The 22375-nt window shown below is 41.9% G+C and overlaps 1 protein-coding gene across 1 annotated transcript in view; it reads right to left on the bottom strand.

Annotated features, from left to right (window-relative positions):
* Kif5c (kinesin family member 5C) overlaps window positions 1-22375 on the bottom strand; it is a 136468-nt gene that overhangs the window by 25803 nt on the left and 88290 nt on the right. Inside the window, exons 11-15 of the mRNA XM_026389134.2 lie at window positions 21953-22101; window positions 12349-12524; window positions 6292-6360; window positions 4414-4620; window positions 2144-2290 (exon numbers count right to left, since the gene is read on the bottom strand). Coding sequence (XP_026244919.1) covers window positions 2144-2290; window positions 4414-4620; window positions 6292-6360; window positions 12349-12524; window positions 21953-22101 — 748 coding nt within the window. The remainder of the gene's footprint in view (window positions 1-2143; window positions 2291-4413; window positions 4621-6291; window positions 6361-12348; window positions 12525-21952; window positions 22102-22375) is intronic.

Raw genomic sequence — 22375 nt, 5'->3', positions numbered from 1 at the left:
GGAACAAGAGGCCAGAGAAGCACAGCAACCTGCCCAAAGTTATGCAGCCTCTGTCAGCTCTCATTGCCCCAATGATTAAACTATAATTATAAGGAAAAAACAAAACCAAGAGGACTAAGAACATAACGGTCTGTAAGCAAGAGTTATCAATGAAATTAACTGGGGCATCCAATGTCTGGAATCCAAAAATAATCTCCAAAGCATCCAAGTGAGTATTTAAAAATAATCTCAATCATATTTCAGATTCCCAAAGGTAAGGACTTTCTTTTTAATGCCAAAGCACCCAGACACTCTTTGATTTCATTAGCATTTTCATCAGCTCTATTTTAGAACTTAGCATAAAAATACCTTCCTTTATCGTTATCAGCAGCAGGCGCCAACTTCTCATAAATCAACTCTGCCTTCATATTGTGAGGGCCATTTAATCAACCCAATGTCAGAATTTTATTGCTCAACACCAACATATGGTTCTAAAAATTAAATCCTCAAATATAAAACCACCAAACTGGAACTTAATAGGATTAACCCTATAGTACCTGGAAATTCTGTGCTAAAATTAGTTCATTCACAAGGATCCATGAAACAGTCAGTTACAACAGAGGTTTAAGAAACAATGACGTTGACCAGAGGTTGTATACCCGAAGCCTAGACCTGTTCCACCATCCAAGGGCAACTTTCTGTTTCCCAAAAATAGTCTATAAATGGAAAACTAATCTTGGGAGCCTTTTCTAGTATTTAACAATCCCGTCTCACAGCCAGAGTGTTCCCCCTAGGCATTTTGACATGAAATTCAGCCTTTTAAAGATAAAATGGCTAAACTCAAAAAATTCCATTTTAGTGATTTGTGAGGAGGAATCTCAGGGGTATAACATCATTCCCCAGCTCAATAAAACCAACACATATTTATCAATGAGCACTCTGCATAGGTGCTGTATTATTTTAAATCTATGATTATCAACATGTTGTGGTATTGGCAACGAAACAGATCAACGAAACAGAACAGACCACCATCAGCCTCACATGCTTTGGGGACCAGTAGATACATTCATTCCCTTAAGGATTGGTGATGGCTTCAAGTCTGTACCTGTCAAAACTTCTCAAACTGTACACTTTAAATATGTGAAGCTTACTTTATGTAATTTATACCTCAATAAAGCTGATTTAGTGTCTCTATCCTGTTTTTTTCAATTAATAATCATAATGGGCTCTCTCTTTTACTCCATTGACATCAGGAACACCAATGTATCCAACTCCAAGGGATGGGCGATGCTTGGTTTAGACCAATTGTATAATCCCATTCTCCTTGATCTCCCAGCTTCCCTGGCCTTGTGATTTGGGGTAGTCATGTGATCCAATTCCGACCAATGAGGTATAAGGGAAAGTGTGCAGGGGGCTTCTGGGATTATTTCCTTCCTGGGTGAAAGTCATCAGGCTTTTCAGCCCACCCTGTTGGGGATGTGGTTGAGTGAGGACGTAATGATGGGTGCCATAGCAGCTATCTTGCTACTATGATGCAAAATCCTAAGGGTATGAAAAGGGAACAAGCTGAAAGCAGAAAGGAAATAGAAAGACTGAGTTCTTGACATTATCAAGCCACTTCACTGAACCAAAATATGCTTCTCAAATCTTAATCAGCAAAAGAATCTCATTAAATTCTGATTCTGTAGTTCTGAAGTGGGGCCAGATCACACTGAATAATAAGATTCCTGACTTCTCATAGTGTGGATAAATAAATGCAGTTTTATTTCTTAAACCATGGTTAGAATCCTATTACTTTCCCTGAAACATTTCCTAATTCATACTGATTGGATGGAAAATTTTCACTGCAGTGGATTCTTATGGAAAAGGAGAAATACTATTCTGAGATTAAAACTGTGGCTTAAGCTATTTGATTCCAAACTTCTGTGATATTGGCAAATAAGTCTAAGGAATAAACCAATTTGCATAAGGCCAACTACCATTTGAAGACCTTCCCTAGATTTGAAAAGTTATCCTCCTCACGGCAACACTCACTCATTCAAATATTTCTCAGCACCTTGTAGATGCTAAGCATTGGATGCTTAAAAGAATTATATGCAGAGGCTGTTAACTCACAACCACACTATGAAAAAGAGGTAGAGAATTAAAAAAAGGGCTGACTTACAGTCTTCACGTCATTGGTGCCAATAATTCCACCTATCTCCCCCAGATCCTTCAGCAGCAGATTCAGGATCTCAGTAGCCCTCTTTTTCTGGTGGTTGCTAAGCTCTTGTAGCTGGCTCAGCTCTCTCTGCGTGGTTGTCAATGTAGTCTGAAAAAACAAAATCCGACCACAAGTTAAAAGAGTTGCCCATCAATTTCACGCACGCAACCTTGTAAATAATAATAGCTTCATGTAAGATGGAGCTCTTTTATCATTTCCTGTGATTTCAACATAGAGTCTTTTTGAGGCAAACTGTAACACAACACTGTATTCTTTGATAAAAAGAATTTTATATCAATAAGTTATATCACGTGGCCTGATCATGTGTCTATATGTCAGACAACAATTCCCAGGTCAGTGAAATCAGTTATTGAAAAATAAATAAAGCTAAAACTGGAACCCTTGGGTTTATAACATTGAATCACTCTTCCTACCACCAGATGTTTTATTTCAGGGTCCAAACAACCTACAAGTGTCCCCACCTCCACTCCCTAAAAAAAATCTTCTCCTTGGACCACTTCCACATTCCCACCTACTTTATAATAATAGATAGGTCTGGATGAGATGGCCCAGAGGAACACTAACGAGTTTAGAAAACAACTTAGAAAAATCTCCTAATCTTCACAGTGAAGCTGAATTAAACACTATTTATTTATTTTTTTCAAAATTAGTTAAGTTCAACAAGAGATAGATTCTTAATAAATAACGAATGTTCTATTTTCTTTCCAAACTTTAACAAACTCTTCTCTTTCCCATCCTTCATGTACATATCCTTAACTAACTGCCAACATCAATAGAATAGCCATATTTTGGTCTCTTGGTATTAACTCAGCCCACAGAGAAATAATTCCCCTACCCCTAAAGCTGTGGAGGCTAATTCAAAGACATTTATGCAATTCTCCCACAGGCAGCTATTTCACCAGAGAATTTTTTAATGATCTGACTAAAAATAGCGTTCTAATCCAGTCTAATAGTACCTTGGTTTGACAGAAAGTTAGAATTTTATTATGGAAACTGTTTCATTGTTTTGAGAAGGAAATAATGCCAACGACTAGTTAAAAGAATCCTGGAGAAAACACTAGGCAGAGAAAACCTAAAGTCTCGATTCCTAAGTGACTTCTGGATGGGTTTGCTTGGTTTGGTTTGGCATTGCTGCCGACTGCTTATTTCATCTTGTTTTTAAGATCCACAGAAACAGGGTCCCCACGTTGGGAAGCCACTAGATTGGTGTCTCTGTGTAGCTGAATGTATGGGGCGAGTAGCATTTCCTGTCAGCTTTGCAGTCCTAGGATCAGCACTTTCCTGTGCTATCTGCTGCTCCTCCTGGCCCAGGAGGACTGGATGTTTTTCACAAAGCAGGCTGACCACAATCACATGATACCAGGTCATTAGTAGAGGTGCCATGGACAGCAGCAGGTGATAGCCACTCAGCTTCACCACCCATTTTCTCAGTAAAAAAAGGACACAGCCCACCACCAGCCACTTCATCAGCTGTTTACTGGCCCTGTTTGCCTGCACATAGCTCATGCAAAACCCACAGCATCCTTTCACTGGGAGAATCTGAGAATAAGGAAACTTGCCCACTGAAACACTGGCTAAAATTGGACAGCAAACAAACAGAGACAGCTTAGTTCCAGGCTTCTGAAGGTAACAGCTGAGAGAAATAGCTGAGGGGAGAGAAAGGATTTCATTCAGGAAGGTATAAACAGGAAGAATGCATTGCAGGTCCCCCAATTCTTGCCTGTTAATAACAATGCTGTGAGGTTTACTTATTGATCTTGAAGGATATGCACAGATCTCTGAAAAGTGCTTTACAGAAACTCACTAATGTCGACAACCTACAAGGAGCATGCTGTTGCCATTTTTGTAGATAAAGGAATGAATACTCAAGAAGCTTAAATGCCTTGACCAAGGCCTATGAGTTATGAAGTCAAATTTTAACCAGGACTTGTCTGGCTCCTAAGTCTATACTCTCTTGACTATTTTCACAAGGTGTCCCTGCTAATGCTACATATTTCTGGGATATAAATTAGTTGGGAAAAGCAGTTCCAGGATGAGTCGACAAGTCACTTCCATAAAGTATATCAATGATTGGAGGGACCTCGGAGAATGATTCTAACACTGAATAAGCATTTGGCCAACTGCCTTCCTCGGCACTGTCAACAAATGTCAATGTAAGTACAAGAATGGCAGCTGAGGAAGTCCCACCCCCTAGATAGAAATGCTCCAACCGTTTTCTGGGCCAGTTCATCTGTCAGCTGCTCATTGGCTCTGGTCTTGTCCTCCACTTCCTGTGACTTCTGGTCATAATTGACAGCCAGCTCCTCCAGGGCCTGGAGAACTTCTTTCACCTCATCTTTGGCTGCCTCGTTTTCGATCTGGAGTCGGGTCAGCTCCTCCTGTATCTTCTCATAGTCTCTTCTCGTGGAAGCTAAAAGCTGGGAAATGAGACCACATGGAACTTGTGAAATTACTACTCAAATAGTTCTGATCTTTGTTTTATCCAAAATAAAGTAATATTAAAGCAAAATACAAGAGAACACGTTGGAAAAGCTCAGGATGACAGGAAACTCCGCTATATGTTGCAGATGCTAAATATTTTCTAAATGTTATTTTGAAAATCTGTTCCCTTTTTCTTTGTTCATTTAAAGCTGTGTATACTTAAATCAAAGAATGAATGACACATCAAAAATCACTGCACATTGTAGTTGTCCGGATATTCCACATTAAACCAAAAATGGGGGAATCATTTCTAAGGGTTATAATAATGCACATATAGCTTTTACAACATCATCATATTTTTTATGGTAAACAGGTGGATTTCAAAGTTGACCCAAACTGTATTAAAGAGGCAGTCAGTAAGTTTTTCTTAATGTGCATCAAGAATGCATAGAAGGATGTACCCTGAACATCCACACTGATTAAAAGAGAATGTCTGGGTTTGTCAGCATCTTTGCTCCTGTTGTTATTTTCTGATTTTCCTATAATGAATAGATAATGTCTTGATAGTATAGAAAAATAAAAATGTTAGAGACTGAACTGTAGCAAAAAGGAAATTTATCCCAGGCAGCTGTCCCCATGTTGGGAATGACAAGGAATAGCCTAGGAGGTAGAACACAGGAAACACTGGGCCAGTGAAAGACCTCAGCTAGAAAGAGAGAAATCAATTACCTGCGGTTCATTTGATTACAAAGGCATAGACTGTCTCCCTGAGGGAAATGTTTGGGCAGAAGGCATAAATCATTGCACTGGAGAGATGAAAAGAAACAAAGAGGAAGAGGAAGGAAATGGTTACAGAGATGATGATGTCTGTGGAGGGCTGGGACCTGGGACGTCAACCCCTGCCACCTGCTGTCACTGCACCGTGGGTCCCATCTGCAGCCTTCTATCAATGAAGCAGAAAGCACCTTAAGGCACCAAAGACAAAAAGTACTCAGGCAATCCTCAGCAAGGGAATTCCTAATGGCCTGTGTCTGATAGAATGGCTGGCTGTCCTTTGCTTAGGTTCCTGTTTGTAAAATACTTGGCAAACACAATGCAAAAAGGCATTTACTGCAGAATTGAATGCTATCAGGAAGAGACTGAAAACAGTTTGCCTCTTTTTACGTGTATGAAATATATGCTAACACAGCACTGGGGCTCCTTTTCTCTTTGCTTTCCCTTCCTCTACCTTCTACTTTTGATTTTGTTTTTGCTTTTGATTCCCTACAGGACAGCAGGAAAACAGGGTCTACACCTAAGACTCAAGCCAGCTGATATGCAGATTCAAAATAGCCTAAAATAGCAGGACCCCTGAGTGCTGGGTCCAAGCAAAGTAGAACCACCCTTGCCTAACTACCAAGAGAGAGATCTCTGCTTTTCCAGGACCGATGGTAACAAGCAGCTACTTATTCTCAAAACCCCAGAGCTCTACAAAGTCAGACATTTATTTTCTAAATTTAGCCCAAATCAGCTTTTAACAGGCATCAAAAGGAAATCTACCAAGAAATTTCCACATGATTCAGTGATTTAAAAATAAAAATTCTTTACCAATTAAATTTCTGGAACAAACATCAACAACAAAGAATAATAAAAGAACTCTATATAAAATAATTTATTGTAGTCTTTACCTCATCCTGATCCAACATCTGTTGCTTTAGCTTTTCAGCCAGCTGGCTCTGCTGGTTAATTTCATCATCCTGAAACAAAACATTATGGTTATTTTTTGTTTTTGGTTATGTCATTTTTTTTATATCCTGGTTTCCCGATGAAAGTCGGACACCTGGATGCCAACCAGGGGCTTGCTAATAAGATGCGGAAAATGGTGCTGGGACCTTGGGGAATTAGAATACTTCTCCCACCTTTCCCAGCCAGGTGAAATATCTGAATAGTCTGAGAAGTACGAGATCCTATGCATTCCACCCAATCCCTGCTCTCCCAGAAGTCAGAGAAACTAGGGCTTGGGAACTAAAAGGAACTTTGGAGAAATCCTTCCTGGCACAAAGATGTTGACAGTGAATTCCTAATTCAAACAATAAGGGAGTGAATCTCCAACCATCGGCACCATAATATATCAATGTCCCAAATCTGGTCAAACACATCAGTGACCAGGAAAGCCACCATGCAACAGGGAGGAAAGACCAGCATTTTCACATCTTTTCTCATAGAGGCTTTTACTTAAAACGTTAAAAACATTTACTAGCAAGTTCATCTTGGGCATAGCAGACCTCCCCACTTGATTGGAACTTGTTTTTCTTATCAGTTTTAAAAAACCCTGAAGGCAGCTGGGGATCCAAAGGCATTGATGCTTGCTTCCCCAGGCTGTCACTGGTGAGAAAGGCATCTGGCTCTTCTCACTTGCATTTCCTGCCACTAGGTGTTGCTGCCACAAAGGCAAGGCCACCCACTGACACCCCTCAATGCTGCGCAAACACCTCTGCTGTCCCTAGACGAGGTCCACCCCCAGTGCAGGCGAAGCAGCCAGCGATGACGCCTGACTGCAAAAGAAACTGTCTTCACGGGCTATTTTCATGATTCAAAGGAAATTTTAAGCACAGCCTGTGAAAAATGACAACCTGGCTCCATATTTGCCTCTCTCTGAGAAATAGGAGAAAAATCCTATTTGATAACACTTCTTTGGTCTATCCCCAGAGTCAAGTCCAGTTCAGTATTATTAGATTTCTCTTGGTACCAGGTCCCACCCCTATGTGCTTTCACCAAAAGCCCATTAAAAAACAAAACAAAATTTTAAAAACACCCTGTACTATGCTTTCTGCCTTTTCAGAGATGAGGCAAAGAGAGGTGAACTGGAGAGCCTGGGTCCTAGAACCTCAGTTTCCATGGAAATTCCCAACCTGTTTGGTGGTGTCAATGCATCTGTGTAAATCAGGTGAACTCACTGTCACAAACTAATGCTTTCCAAAGAGCAAGAACATTTCAAAATCAACAGCATAGACTCTGCATCTCCTTTTTCTTTGGTTTTCATCTTTTGGTTTTTCCTCCACTACTCAAAAAGACCCTGTTTCCACCAAGCTTTCTACACCCATGTTTCATAATGGTTCTGCAAAATCCTGATGACCTTTCTCCCCAAACCAGATCACTGGCAGGAGAATTAGGGAAATTATACCAGGGTGAAATGGCCTCAAAATGTACTTCTCCAATTAGCAGACTATTTTGTAGGACATATTTTCTGTTCTACCTTATAAACTTAGCTTGTCAGTTACCAGGAGCAATTGTATCTGTGCTCCTCCGCACATAAATATTAAACAACTTAACATAAAAGACCCCAGGAGTTTAACATCAGGGAGCTGCCATCTCTCCCCCAGGACAAATAAACAACACTCCAAGTGATAGGAACAACAAAAGGAGCAAAGCAGGGAGTGGACTCTTTGTTCTTAGACTGTGCTCATCTCAAAGATGAGATGTGCTCATCTCAGATGCAAACTTCCTTCCTCACAGGTGACAAGCTGGGACACTGAGACTTTTAAGGTACAAAGAAAAACCTAGGGGACTCTAGGCCCTACCTGGAAGGATGAAGAGCAAGGATTATTATAAAGGACATGCATCATTTGCACTAGACATTTCCCAAACTACATTTACACTTTACTAAGGCAATTTTCTAAGAAATTGGTGTAGTCAATTGTGATTATTTTTTAAATGACTCAAAACTTTCAGAATAAGGTTTGCTGTGCATTTGCTCTATTGTTAAGCATATCTCTCAGGACAGTAAGCTCACTCAGATCTAGTCCACAGAAAGCAGATTTCAAAGCACTTTTCAGATACTGAATTTTCTTATATATGAAATGACACTTAGAGCTCCACAAATAGGGAACTGGTTATTAAAAGGTCGATCATGGTTATTAAAAGGTCACTGGTCACCCTTAATTATAAGATATTTTCCCTGCAATGGTAATTAGTGTAATAAGTAATCAAATTACGCTTCTGCTCACTTATTTCACCTCAGCACAGTAGGATTGGAGAGGTGACTAGGAACAAGGAGGATGCCAACTCCAATTTGTTCCGTTGTAACTGCTCTCGATACCCCTAGGCATCACCACCGCTTCAATATCACAGATGATGTGGCTTCTCCCTCAAGCAAACAAAACCCAGAAGACCAAAATAGAAGGAGCTAATATTTACCGAGCGCCTGCTGCGTGCCAGAGACTTGAAATCCCCACTGCTAGCTTTGGAAGCAAGAGCTAGGGACCCCGTGTTACAGATGAGAAAAGCACCCTTAGGAGGGCTTTGTCCTAAGCCCGATGGGTCGCAGGCCAGATGCCACAGTGTGTGCTTTTCTACCACCCAGCACTACATTGGGGATACCTGTCTTTAAGTCCCTAGAGACACAGCACAGGGGGGACAGAGAGCAGCAAAGAGGAAACTAGGTAGTCTTCCTCCCACTGTAGCCTAGACAGATTCACTGGGGTTGACCAGTTTCTCATTTAAAGGGCTCAGGCCAAAACGAGATGAGCACTGGGTTAGGAATCAAAAGATGCATAACCTTGTTCCAGTTCCACCACCTGTAGGTGATGTGAACTTGGATAAATCATATAACTACCCTAGGTTAATGTCTCACCTAGACCCAGAAAGTTTGAGTTCTACTATTCAATGTTCTTAAAGACGCCATGCCCCAACTCATGTATTCTTAAGGTATTTAACCACCTTCATCATCGGAAGCTTAGAAATATCTTCTAGAACCTTTGAGAAGAACACGTAAGAACAGCAGTTGATAAGCCATGATCAGGAGTCCTGGCCCAGAGTTACTAGGGCAGACCACTAGCCTTGGTCCCTCTAAGGCAGAGGCTTTGGGGCTTGGTTCGCTCCCACATCTATCAGCACCATTCTACAGTGGACCACAGATGCTATCCTCACATTGTGTGCTTTGCCAGGCTATCAAGGTATGCACTGTAGGCAAATGACATATTAGAAAATGCCCTTTGAAAACCAGATATCCATATATAGAAGAATGAAACTAGATCCCCACCACTCACCCTAAGCAAAAGTTAACTCAAAAATAGATTAAAGATCCAGGAATTAAAACAGAAATTTTGCAAATGTTAGAATAAAACACAGGTCAATGTTCCAACATGTTGGCACCAACAACTTTCTCAATAAGACTCCTAAAGCTCAGAAAACAACACCACGTATTAGTAAACAGAAAGGCATCAAATTATAAAGCTTCTGCACTACAAAGGAAACAATTAAAAGCATGAGAGAGAGTCTACAAAATGGGAGAAATCCACAGGAGGATTAATATCCAAAATACAAAGACTCAAAAAACTTAACATCAAAATACAAATAACCCAATCTATAAATGGGCAAGTGAACTAAACAGACATTTCTCAAGAAAGTACAAATGACCGACACATATATGAAAACCCATGTTCAACATCTTTAGCCATCAGGGAAGTGCATATCAAAACTACACTAGGATTTCATCTTGCTCCAGTTAGAATGGAAATCATCAAGAATATAAATAATAAAAAATGTTGGCAAACACATGGGGGGAAAGGGACCCTTACACTGTTGTTGGAATTGTAAATTAATACAACCACTATGGAAATCAGTATGGAGGTTCCTCAAAAGACTGGAAATGAAACCACCTTATGGATGGATGTCCCAGCTTTACTACCCCTTTGGTATTTATCCAAAAGAATTAAAGTCAGCTTATTATAGCAATACATGCATACCCATTCACAATAGCCAAGTTATAAAACCAGCCTAGGTGTCTGTAAGCAGATGAATGGATAAAAGGAAATGTGGCATATACACAATGGAGATTTTTCAGCCATTAAAAAAAAAAATTGTCATTTTCAGAAAAATAGATGAAACCGCAGAACAACATGTTAAGCAAAATTAGCCAGACTCAGAAAGTCAAGGGTTGTATGCTTTCTCTCAAATATGGAAGCTGGAGGGCATAAAAGGGAATCTCATAAAACTAGAAGGGAAACCAGTAGGACAGACAGAGGTAAAGACCAGAGGAGAGGAGGGAAGGGAAAAGGCCGATACCCAGCAATGACACTGACTAAATTATGCCATAAACAAGAATTAATATGTCACAGTGAATCCCACTAATATACATAAATATTATGCACCAACAAAAATGTAAAAAGGAAAAATGAAAATGCCCTAGGCCAGCCATAAGGAGAGAGAGATTCTCGAGCCAGTTCTCTGGTCACTAAGTGACTGTCTCAGACATGGCATTTTCTCATCTCTGGGCTCAGTTCCCATGGCTACATGACAGATGAAAAGCTCTACAGCCACCAAGGCACACTACGCCCATTCCAGTCATGGCTGGCATCTATTCTCAGAAGCCTGGAACGTGGAGTCAGGTCCTCATCTCATCTAAGATGCTCTGTGGGTTCCTAAAACTACCCCTTGAGCCCATTAATCATAAAACAGGAAAAAATATGCACATAGTCTAACTTTCTTGGCTATTTAAACAGCAGAAATTCTTAGGAGAAATCAAGAAATTGCATAAACTTTTAACTTACTAGTTATCTCCATTTTTGTCTTTCAGGTTTTACTTAAACTGGGTAGAAAAGGAAGATGACTGTATGTCCAAACTGAGAAGGGTGAGTGACCTCGCGCTCAAGGGAGCGAAGATTTTATTAAGACTGTTCTCGGAAGGGGAAGGGGAAGCACCTCTATGGTGCAATGGATATAGCACACTGGACTTCTAGCCAAACCTGCAGTGGCCATTCAAAAGGGGTGACCCTAGTTTAATGCTGTGGTTATAATGCAAATTCCCAGAATCACAAACAAGCAGAACTAGCTTCCTTCGGGCAACTAGTCACATTCAGCTTGTAAAGGTGATGGCAGGCTCTGAGCTTTACCCCAAAGAGAGAGACCTGCAAGATTAATGGCGACTTTAACATAACAAAGCTGTTTCATCCAAGCCAGAGGTGTCCCCAAGCACTCTGAGCTGAACCACAGCAGAAAAGATTAAATCAGACTAAAAATATCAGCAACCTTGATGAAAAGAACTGAAAGGATTTAGAATATCCCAAGGGCAATAAGCCAAGATCACATGAAATGCCAATTTCATTTCCTATGCCTCTGGGATTTCTAACTCGGCCTTTATTGGGAATTAATGATACATGTTCTTCAAGGTGTCTTTTCCTCTATTCCAACTTATGCATTTACATGACTATTTGAGTCCCAAAAGTTTGTCATAAAATTAAACATCCCCAATGAGTATGTACAAACTACTTCAATAAACTGCTTCTGAAACCAGCTTCACAGATGAAGTAAACCATCAGTCTGCAATTAGCTTCCCACTCCAGGGCCTTAGAGGTACAATTCAATTCACCGTTGAGCCGCCATCCTTGATCCTAGTTGGGGGGCAACTGTTGAGGGATGGGCCAAGAGAGGAAAGAAAGGTATACACAAGCAAAGGCCACACACACTCACCCACCCCTTCTTCCACACAGTGGTCAGCCAAGTCCAATCTCTGGAGGCAAAGACTAAATAGGACCTGCCTGTGTCTAAGCCAACATCCTGCTCTTTCAATTAAACTCCCATTTCACAAGAACCAAGCTCCCTGAGCCTGTAGGATCCAGAACTAGGAATTATTAGGAAGATAAACATCAAGATTGTTCTGTAACCCTACACATTTCCATAGGATTTGACGCTGTCTGGGATCTTTACTCTCCGCACCCGTGCACTGTAAACCTCTGGCTACAGACCTTATCATCCAGTTGTCTGTAGAGACTGGAGATCTCCTCTTCATACTTCTCCTTCTCCTCTGTAGAGATGCCAGCAACAACAGGAGTGATGTTGTCTATGATGGGCGTGTTATCACAGGGCTCCAAGTTCTTCTGGTCCTTGGCACTGATCTGCTCATCCTCAGGCACAGCTTCTCCTGCAAAACACAGCCAAGGGGCGTTGGACGTGAAAGAAACTGAGCCTTCAACTCTCCAGGAAGAGTTCTAAAAATAGTCATTCCTAGTGAAAAATACACAGAGGAAGAGCTCTAGTATAAAGTTAGTCTGTGCTCTTTCTTTGATAAGAAAGGTCAGAGTTAATTGACCAAAATTAGTCTGAGGAAGAAGACTACCCCTCCCCCTTGATGCATTGCCTTCTGGTTCCACAGACCACACAAGCTCTTAACTAATCCAATTTGCAGCAATGCCTCAAATTTTTTGCACATACTTTGCTTTTGTTGAGAAATATGCTGAGGCTTTACTTAGAATCACATTCTCTCTAGTGATGGTTTCAAAGAGAAACAGACCTCTGAGGCATGCTAATTACCAATTAATTATGTTACTGTTCCATTAGTAGAAACAGCCAAATCAAGGAGCACAACACCATTGTTTAAATAGAACACTGTAGGCCCTAAATCCTCCCAATCTGAGAATCTCTGAGCCTACAAAAAGAAGTGGGAGCTTCGACTAGCACTGTGGGAACCACTTTCCACCGCTCCACTCTCCCCTAGGAAGTCAGAATTAATTGGCTCTGCTAGAGAGTTCAAGCAGAATAGTTTCCTGTGATGTCAGGTAGTCCAGGGAAAGAAAACAGCAGCCAATCCAGAATATGGTACAAAGAACCTTCCCACCACTTCTCAGTCTGCACAGGAGTATTTATTAGGGCCTTCAGAAGAAGCACTGCCAAATTTGACAATGCAAATTGAGGAAAAGGTACAATTCTTAAGCTGGTCAATGGCTATTACCAACAAGAAAATCACCTTGCAAAGACAGAGTGCATGGAGACAGATTCAATGAAAACCACAGAGCTCAACTGTGTCTCTCAAGTATCTACTTGGAAAGCAAACCCAAAGCAAACACTTCTCCATCACAATGTTTACCACCAACTTCACACTCATTTCACTACAGCCAGTGAGTGTCTGTGATGTTCCATGCCTCACTCAGGTTCTCAGCCCATAAAATCCATCTTGTGAAAGTTCCCCAGGAAAACTCCCCTGAACCAGAGAGAATTAAAAACAAAAAAGTAGAACAGATCCTAATCTGTGCCTTCAGTAATGCTATGTCTATGCCTCAAGGAACCCACTTTACACTTTACTTCAACATAAACAAAACACTGTGTGATGGCTTAGTTTTGCTGCTTTCCATTCTATTATTTCACTTGATAATGACAAAATAGTATGTATGTAGGTCCCAATGTCTGGTAAAATTAACCCCATGGTTTCACTTTTGTATCACAGATCCATCTGAAGCAGCAATTTGAAGGAAAAACTATTGCTTTGCTGAATACGAACCTGAGTCAACTCTTTTTCCCTTTTGAACTAGACTGCACCATACCTGAGAGTTTTTCTAAAATTATTGACCTGAAACAAAACCAGAATATAAGAGTAGCCTTTGAACTGAACCTGAACCAAATCAATATTTCATTCAGTTCCAATTCCTGACTTAAAACATCCATCAACAACCTTAGTGTGCAGACTGGATTTCATCCAATTAAACATCTATATTCTCCTCAGTAGGCTAAATCCATGGGCCATAAAAAGCAGTAAGGTAGATGGATGGATGGACGGATTAAAGGACATCTTCTAGCCACACAAATAATTCAGGACACATTCTCAACATAAACAACTCAAGCAACACAGAACATACATTAAAACTTTAAAGTCCCCTTTCCCCTCCATTCTAACTTGGATCCTTCTCCCACTAACACTTTGGCAAATGTTCTTCCTCTACTTAGTTCCTGACTGAACCTCTAACTTTTCAGGTAGAGCTGCTAAATTTGGGGACAGGGAAATCCACTGCACTATGAATTTGATCTTCCCACGTAAGCATGATGAAGGTGAAAATCTTAACTGTACTGGACCAGAAGCCAGCCAGACCATAAACATATTATCCAGGGGCCAAGTCACCCCAAGAAAGAGATAACAAAAGCATCTGGAAAAGACATATTTCCATATTCTCTGTGTTCTTTGGTTCCAAATGGCTGAAGATGCTTTGATATCATGAGGCTGGGGTGAACTAAGGATTTGCCAGTGTGTTTTTTGACTCATCTGGGCAGACAGGGGTCAGGGATGAACTCTGTGACCTTAGCAGCATGTGACCTGTTCTGGCCAAAAGTCATAGGTCTAACTCTCCCTAAAACTGCACTCTTCTTCCATTGAGGAATTAGATTACTGAGGTCCAACAAGCTAACCAATGCAGCTACAAGACCCTGGAAGTGATCAATGAACACTCACAAATACCTCCAGTTCTTTGGCAGCTGCTAAAGCTACAGGTCTAATGACTCACAGCCAAACTTCTGCTTAACCTCTTGATTGCTTTTTGCATAGGAGACGTAATAATAATGCCTTCATCACAGTTGTTCTAAAGATAGATGAAGACAGTATATATAAAAAGCAAAAAGGTGTTATTGTTTAAAGTCCATCTCAGACCTCCTCTTCTTCCTGACAAATGTGCAAAATTTTAGGCTTGGCAGATAAATTATTATTTTTACTTATTCTGAGATTAATGTTTCTAGTGTTTTCACAATGCCTTTGTGGTCAAAGCTCAGTTCCAAAAAGGGGGAAAAAAAAAAGCACACAATATAGTTATGCAAGTCTCTTTCAGGTTTATTTTTATTGTTATTAAAACAATATTTGAAGTCCATAGCAGACTTTCTGGTTTCTCTTGAACAGTTCTCTGAATCAAAGCACCAACATGTCTCCCACAAAGCTACATCTAAACAGCAAGCTCTTGCCAGTCTGTATTCTAAAGGTCAGGCAGTCAGGATTATTTTTTTGCAGCAGCCGTTCAGACTGCGAAGAACAAAGCAGCAACACGCACAAACAAAAGCAGCACAGCTCCTGCCCAAAGAGGAACCAAGAGCTGGTTTCCCCAATACCACTGCCCTTCAAAGGACCGAGAAAATGACTTCCAGAAGCACCCCTGATAACTGCACTGTCCAGCTCACAAAGACGTCGGGGACTGTAAATTCCCAACACCGTGCAAGACCTGACACCAGGCAATCTGTCTCCATGGCAATCTCACCATGTTAATCAAGAATATTCCCTGCACTGCAGTGGACCGAGTCTCCGGAGAAGCCCCCGCTAGGTGATTACGGAATAACTGATTGTAATGAGGAAGACAGCTGCAAACAAACCCTGGAGGAATAATGCCCTGAAATCTGCTAGTGGGAGAAGGACCACCAAATAAAAATTAGCACTTTTTTTTTTATTCTCCTTCTGCATTAAAGGTCGATATCTCTTAGCCTAGACCCTCAGGCGCATGCCTGCTATCTGTAAGGAAAGAGCTTATAATACTGTAAAGCATCTGATTTTCTGCACTGAAAGGCTTGCCCCCCCCCCCCACCACCAGAAACCTTCCCCTTCTTCAAATAAGCATTCTGGCATTTACTACTGTCAGATGTAATTACCTTTAAGGACTAAAAAGATTTGTGTTTACACAGGAGCACTCATTTGGAGCATACCTATAAGGCTTCCAGAGCATTCTAATTATAAAAAGAAAACCCCCAGAGAGCATAAATAATGTTTCTACAAAAAATAGAAATCCATCAATTGCAATAGACGAGAATGATAGACTAATCAAAAATTCTCATTAGGTCTATTAGTTAAAAATTCTAAAATAGGTTTTTTTGGTTGTTTTCTATTTTCTTTCCAAAAAAGAAAATCATTAGACTGCCAGGAATTCATTAAAATTTCACACATGAAATAGCAACAAGCTAGTTATCCTTTTCATAAGCTGGGTCCCTAAAACCTCGGGAGAACATAGAGAGGTAATTGCATTCTCTCAACAACTCCAGGGCAGAGATTTGCTGGTCACTCACAGCTTCCGCCAGAAACCACTGCAGATCTGGCAAACGAGGTGTTTCGTTTTAATACCAATTAAACAGGCCCAGTAGCAACCCTAACAGTAAGTAATTTCTATATCAAAGAAACTAAAAGGAAACCTTTAAGTTGCCAGATGGGTAAGAGCAGCTGGCTACAAGATGTCATTATATAAACGTGAGGTTAAAAAAAAAAAAAAAGCACTCCTTTAAGAGATTATTTTGCATACAAATAGCATCCCTCACCCTAGTTCCTAAAAATACTGTAAGTAGCTTAAGACATTCTCTAATCCCTTCCAAAGTAATTTTCTAATAAATTGATCACCTGGGACTCCCACCCTCTTTACATTCAGGGCCTCTTGAACAGGCCAAAGGTTCTCCAAGCCGTCAGTATTTTTATTACAATTTGGTTACACTCTCCAAAAGAGAAAAGAGGGCCTGACAAATTAGATATCTCAAACACAATGCTGATTTCTATGGATCCACTATAATCATGAATCTGAGAAGGCGGCCAGCATCTTCTACAGATTTAATGCTGAGAGAGCAAATAGCATGCCAACAACTCTGGTCCGAAAGCTCCATAAAGCCCCAAATTGGACTAGAAGTTACAGATTTATCTAGTTATTGAACCATGCTTGTTGGTATGGCAGGTTTTAAACCTAGAGAACAAATCTACTTTAGAGATGACCGGTTCTTCCACACCTTCTCAGCCTGGGAGGAAATAATTTATTTGCATGATTTCTGCAGATGGATGGGGTAAAGCTACCTCCACTCTATTATTTAATCTTATATTAATTATTCAAGAGAAGAGGCTCGGCAGATGCACTAGATTGTCAGGTCATTTCCCTGTTCTCTTGACACCTGGATTTTCAGGTCCTTCTTTTCCTGACTTCAACTCCTACTAAAAAGTTCCTCTTCCTTTACTTTCTTTTTTAAATGCAAAATTCAGAGTATCAGAGGTGAGCATGATAAAGTCTGATCTAGCGGCCAAGAGAATGATGGACCCAACCACTTCTGAACATCATGCCCCTACTCTTCAGCCCTTCCTCCCCATACTCCTGTCAAGAGTTTTCTTGATGGATGAAGGGGAGATAGGGGTGACCAGGAAGCCATAATTGAATCCAGCTATCTACATCTATCCCCATATTCAGGATTGTTCAAGTCCTTCCCACACATGTGATCAACAAAGTTTTAAAAGGAGAAGTCCATTTTTTGGCAACTGTCTCGCCCCATCCATCTGTTCCTTAAGAAAGTAGGCAAGCATATTTCCTTGAGGGTCAAGTGCCAACAGAGCCTCTAGGTCTGATGAAAGACTGGCCCACAAGATGTCACTAGCAAATTACAGTGACCATGTGCTGCTTTTCAGTCATTTGACATCCATTCTCATAGCAGCACCTCAACCTCTTTCTGAGGAATTACTCCCTGGATTGCATGTAGTCTCTATCAGACAATTTATCAAACTACCCTATCCTTCCCCAGTCAAGCCACCACCAAGAGCAGAATTCCTCTTCTATCCAGGGTCTCTGTTCCTCCAACATTATACTACAAGCACAGGAAAAAAACAGCTGGAGAGGATTCATTCCAGGGGCGGCCTGGCCCCTATGAGATCTGCTATGTGTACCAAGCCCAGCTTCTGCCTGTGGAATCTGATTCCTCAGCTGATCTTTGGATTTTGTGACTCCCTCCTATTCTTCTAATGCAGTCTCTTTTTGCTTAAGCTGGGATAGGGTCAATTCCTATGGCTTGCAATCTAAGGACCTTAACTGGCACACTGCAGAATTAAACCAGGCCAGTGGCGTAAAAAGCCTACCTTTACAAAAACAGAGTGTGGCCTCTCTTCCTTAAGCCACCATGCACATGCCCAGAGCTATCCTGCCTTAAGAGACAATGTCAGAAATGAATTCAGGCTTGTGCAGAATATAGCCTGTGAGTCTTAAGTCCTGGTCTGAGAATCAAGGCTCAGCTGTGCCCTGAGGAAGAAACTGCCCTGCCTGCATTCTGAGTAGCCCAGTCAGGGCTGCTGTGACAAAGTAGGATGCAGATGCACTTGGGGCTTCTAAACACCAGAAATGATTTCTCACAATTCAAGAGCTGGAGGTCTGAGAACAGAGTGCCAGCATGGTCAGGTTCTAGTGAGAACCCTCTTTCAGACTTGCAGAAGGCATCTTCTCATTGAACCATCACATAGCAGAAAACAGAGAAGCACAGTCTCTCAGGACTCTTATAAGGGCCCTACATCTTAGGAAATAGTCACTTCTCAAAGGCCTCTTTCCCCAATATTGATATCTTGGAGGTTAGGATATCAACATGTGAATTTTTGGAGGATACAATCTATCATACCCATCAAGCTACGAGGGTACAAAATTGGTACTGGTAGAGGTCGGGGGGTGGGTAGAGAAGCTGAGACCAGTCTCTAGGCATGTAACAGTAATATTTCACATGGGCAGTGCCTGCCCCTCCCCTGGCACAGTCCCATCACTGTCCATTGGATCAGACAAGTCTCCCTTCTTTATTTACAATCTCTGCAACTGATTCCTGCAACTGATTCCCTCCTCCCTGTATTGCTACCTCATGATCTGTGATAGCACACACACACACACACATGGACACACTCAACTGCAGTCCTTCCTGGCTCTCACAGATAGAGTGTACAGGGAAGCTTTTAAATAATGAATGCACCATGCAAGAAAGATGTCTCTTTCCCAGGGAGAGGACACACAATGGACAAGGCGCCCATTACTTGTTCAGACCCCAGTGTGGAAACATCAATACCTGGGAAACGTTAAGGGAAATTAGTGGCTGCTTCCTACTGGTTTAAAACCAATGTGTATGTCAAATTTCAAAAGAAAGTTGGCAATATCCTGCCACTCTGGCTTGAGTACTCCCCATCCCAGCTTTCTAATTTATGCACACCAGCCACACCCTCACGACTTCAGCTAGGAGGAATTAGGACTGATACATGGGGCATCAAAGGGCTTCCAGGCCCTTCTTTCTTTGGCCCTTCTTACTTTTCACACTCGTCTCACTGGCCTGGACACAAATCACTAGCTAGCTCCACGTGCAAGCAGCACCAACAACAGTAATAGCTTGAACTATTCCAGATCCTCCAGTTTAGAGCTGTCTAACCTGTCAGCACCTTAAGGGCTACTGCTTGGGAATTCAACACCCAGCCCCAGAGACATAAAGAAAGCCTGGCTTGGTTTGTGTGTGTGTGAAGTCCACTGACACATCGTGTGATGTGCTGTGAGTGCTTGAGATAGCTGTGCACTCATAGTAGGCCCACAGCCAATTCCCACCAATCCCTGCTAACTTTCCACCTAAATACCTCTTGGGTCCCTTCCCCTGCCATACCTCTCAATTAATTTGCCATCATCTCACCCAGTGAGTAGCTCCTTCTCTACCCATTCTAGCTCATTCCCCTACACAACCAATGGAGCTTCAAAAACCCAGACCTTATCATATACTCTACAGCTTAATACCCTGAATGGCTTCTCACTGCTTCCAAGATCCAGGACAACTCTTTTCTGGGAACAGCACCACCTACCCCTCCAAGCTCACCTCAGACCAGTGCATCCCTTACCTCCCCCCATGGTCCTTCCTCTCAAGACCCTTATAAATTTGGTTCCCTCTACCCACGCCCCACCCCCACCTAACACCTTCTGTTTCAGCCACCTAACTGCTGTTTCTCTCAGATCTATTCTCTGTACTGCTTATTCCTGGAAGCCCACATGGGCTTCTCAGCCTCCATCAGGCCCCAGTGGTAACAACTCCTGGCTAAATGCAGTTTCCCTTCTTGAAATGCACCATAGACCATCACCACATGTTTATTGACGGTGATCTCTGGGCAGAAGAGAGATTGTGCCCAATGGCCCACCCTCCTTTAATCTCCAGCACCCTCATTAATACACGTTTACTTAACAGGCCTTTATTGCAAATCTATTATGTGCCAGAAATCATGTCTTCCTTTTCTGAAATTATGTAACTTAAAGGCTTATGTAGGATCTCAACAAAAGGCACCAAAAATGGTAATTTCTGAGTAGATTTGCAGTGTGGATGAACTGGGGTACCAGATAGAGTGATGCTAAGTGGAGAGGCCAAGAGCAGGATAGAGCGTGCAAAAAGATGCTGGCACTGGGAAGCCAGCCACACGAGGCTGAGGTGGATCCTAAGGCAGCACGAGAAAGGGTGAACAAAAACCAGGTTAACTGCCCAGGTGACAATGTTTCCAAGCCCTGTCCCCCAACACTTTACCAAAAGGCTTTACTGAATGTCCCAGTCATCCAACAGAGAACTGACCCAAGAGGCTTACAGAAATAAAACAACGCTTCATAGGGCCACTCCCCATTTTCCCTTCCACCCCTCCCCACTCTCCTACTTCTGCCAAACTGTAAGGAATCATCCACCAGGTGCTGAATTATTCAATTATTCTAGCAGCTTTCAAAACACATGCACAGCTAGAAACTCTCCTGAAAAGAGAAGCAACCCGTTATTTAGGCTACTAGGTCACTTTTTGATCCTTTGTTGAATCCTCGTTTGCCACATAATTGTTTTTGATTAAACAGCAGCTCACTGACACCCCACCCTTACTAGCAAAAAGCAGAAGCAAACATACAAGCATGAGATGATCTGCTGCTCGCTCGCTCGGCAGTTACAAACAGGTGCAGTACCTACTGATCGGGCATGACGGGCCCCCAAGCTCCAACACACCCAGAGCTCAGGTCTGCTGTAGTGCCCGAAATAAACACTGGTGACGGCAGCAGAGGGTCTGAGGAAAAACTTCCAACCATCTGCCATCTCCCTGCATGCACACACACCAACCTGCCTCATTTCAGTTAAAAAAAAAAAAAAAAAAAAAGAAAGAAAGGAAAAAAAAAAAGAAAAAGAAACTCTTCTACTTTCTAACCTCCATCACAGTGTTAAAAATCACTAAAATAACCTGTCTGCACTTGGATCTGGAAACCCCTCTTAACGCCTCACCCACAACCCACCCACCCAATGCACGTCAGCTCTCTGAGATATTTTCTCCCAGTAGAACAAACCACAGAGAATGTTTTGGGGGGAAAAGGAAAACTGGTCACGAAACAAGACTCCATCTTAGCACAGGCTGGCTTCTTTAGGGGCCTCTGTTTCTGCCTTTGATAAAGAAGAGCATGATGGTGAGTTAAGCAAAAAAATAAAAACCAATGTTTGCCAATGGTGGCTTTTAACCCCAAAGAAATGATAAAATTCAACAGAGAAGAGATTTTTTTATTGAGTCCAAAGCAATCTGAGCCACAAAGTCTCAGGCACTACCCGCCTCAGAAATGGCTACCAGAATGGAAGGCAGCAGCAGTCAGGGTGTCTCATTGGAAACAGATCAGGCCAAACTTGTCAGCCAACTGACAGGATGCAGGTGGGGATCTGGGCTAGGAAATCAGAAAGTATCTGCTTGCTCACTGGACCAAGCTCCGCCATCATGCCCTTTCCCAAGTGCCTCCCAGGAGGCCAGGAGTCCGGGAAAGAGAAAGCACACACTGGGCCCCCTCCTTCCTCTCCACTCCTCCTTACCATTCCTCCACCTGTTCAGCTCCATCTCCAGATGCTGAATGACATTCTTCAAAGTCTTGTTTTTCTCTTTCTCTTTTTCATATTTCTTCTTCCATTCCTCTGCTGTCAACTCCAGGTTCACAGAGACTGTGTTCTTTATGGTCTTAGCTCTGGGATTAAAAACATGAGGGGAAAATCCTGAGTATGGCTACTAGCATTCACTGAATCAATACAACTAAATCTTGGGCTCCTTTCAGGTCCAAGGGTCTGGACTGGGAGAGCAGGAGGGATCCTGTCATTTTCACCTACCACCCTCCTGGCCGGAGATTAATGGCACTGTGGCTCTTTCAGTTCAGACTCATCCTTTCCTTCTCTCCTTTATATCCCACCAGTCTCTTAACCCAACAGATTTTTATTTGAATTGTCACTCAAGGTTGCCCCTTA

This window comes from Urocitellus parryii, chromosome 1 (genome assembly GCF_045843805.1).
Source record: "Urocitellus parryii isolate mUroPar1 chromosome 1, mUroPar1.hap1, whole genome shotgun sequence".
Classification (NCBI taxonomy): Eukaryota; Metazoa; Chordata; class Mammalia; order Rodentia; family Sciuridae; genus Urocitellus; species Urocitellus parryii.
Note: the sequence above shows the minus strand (reverse complement) of the source record. Positions and strands in the feature narration are given on the sequence as shown.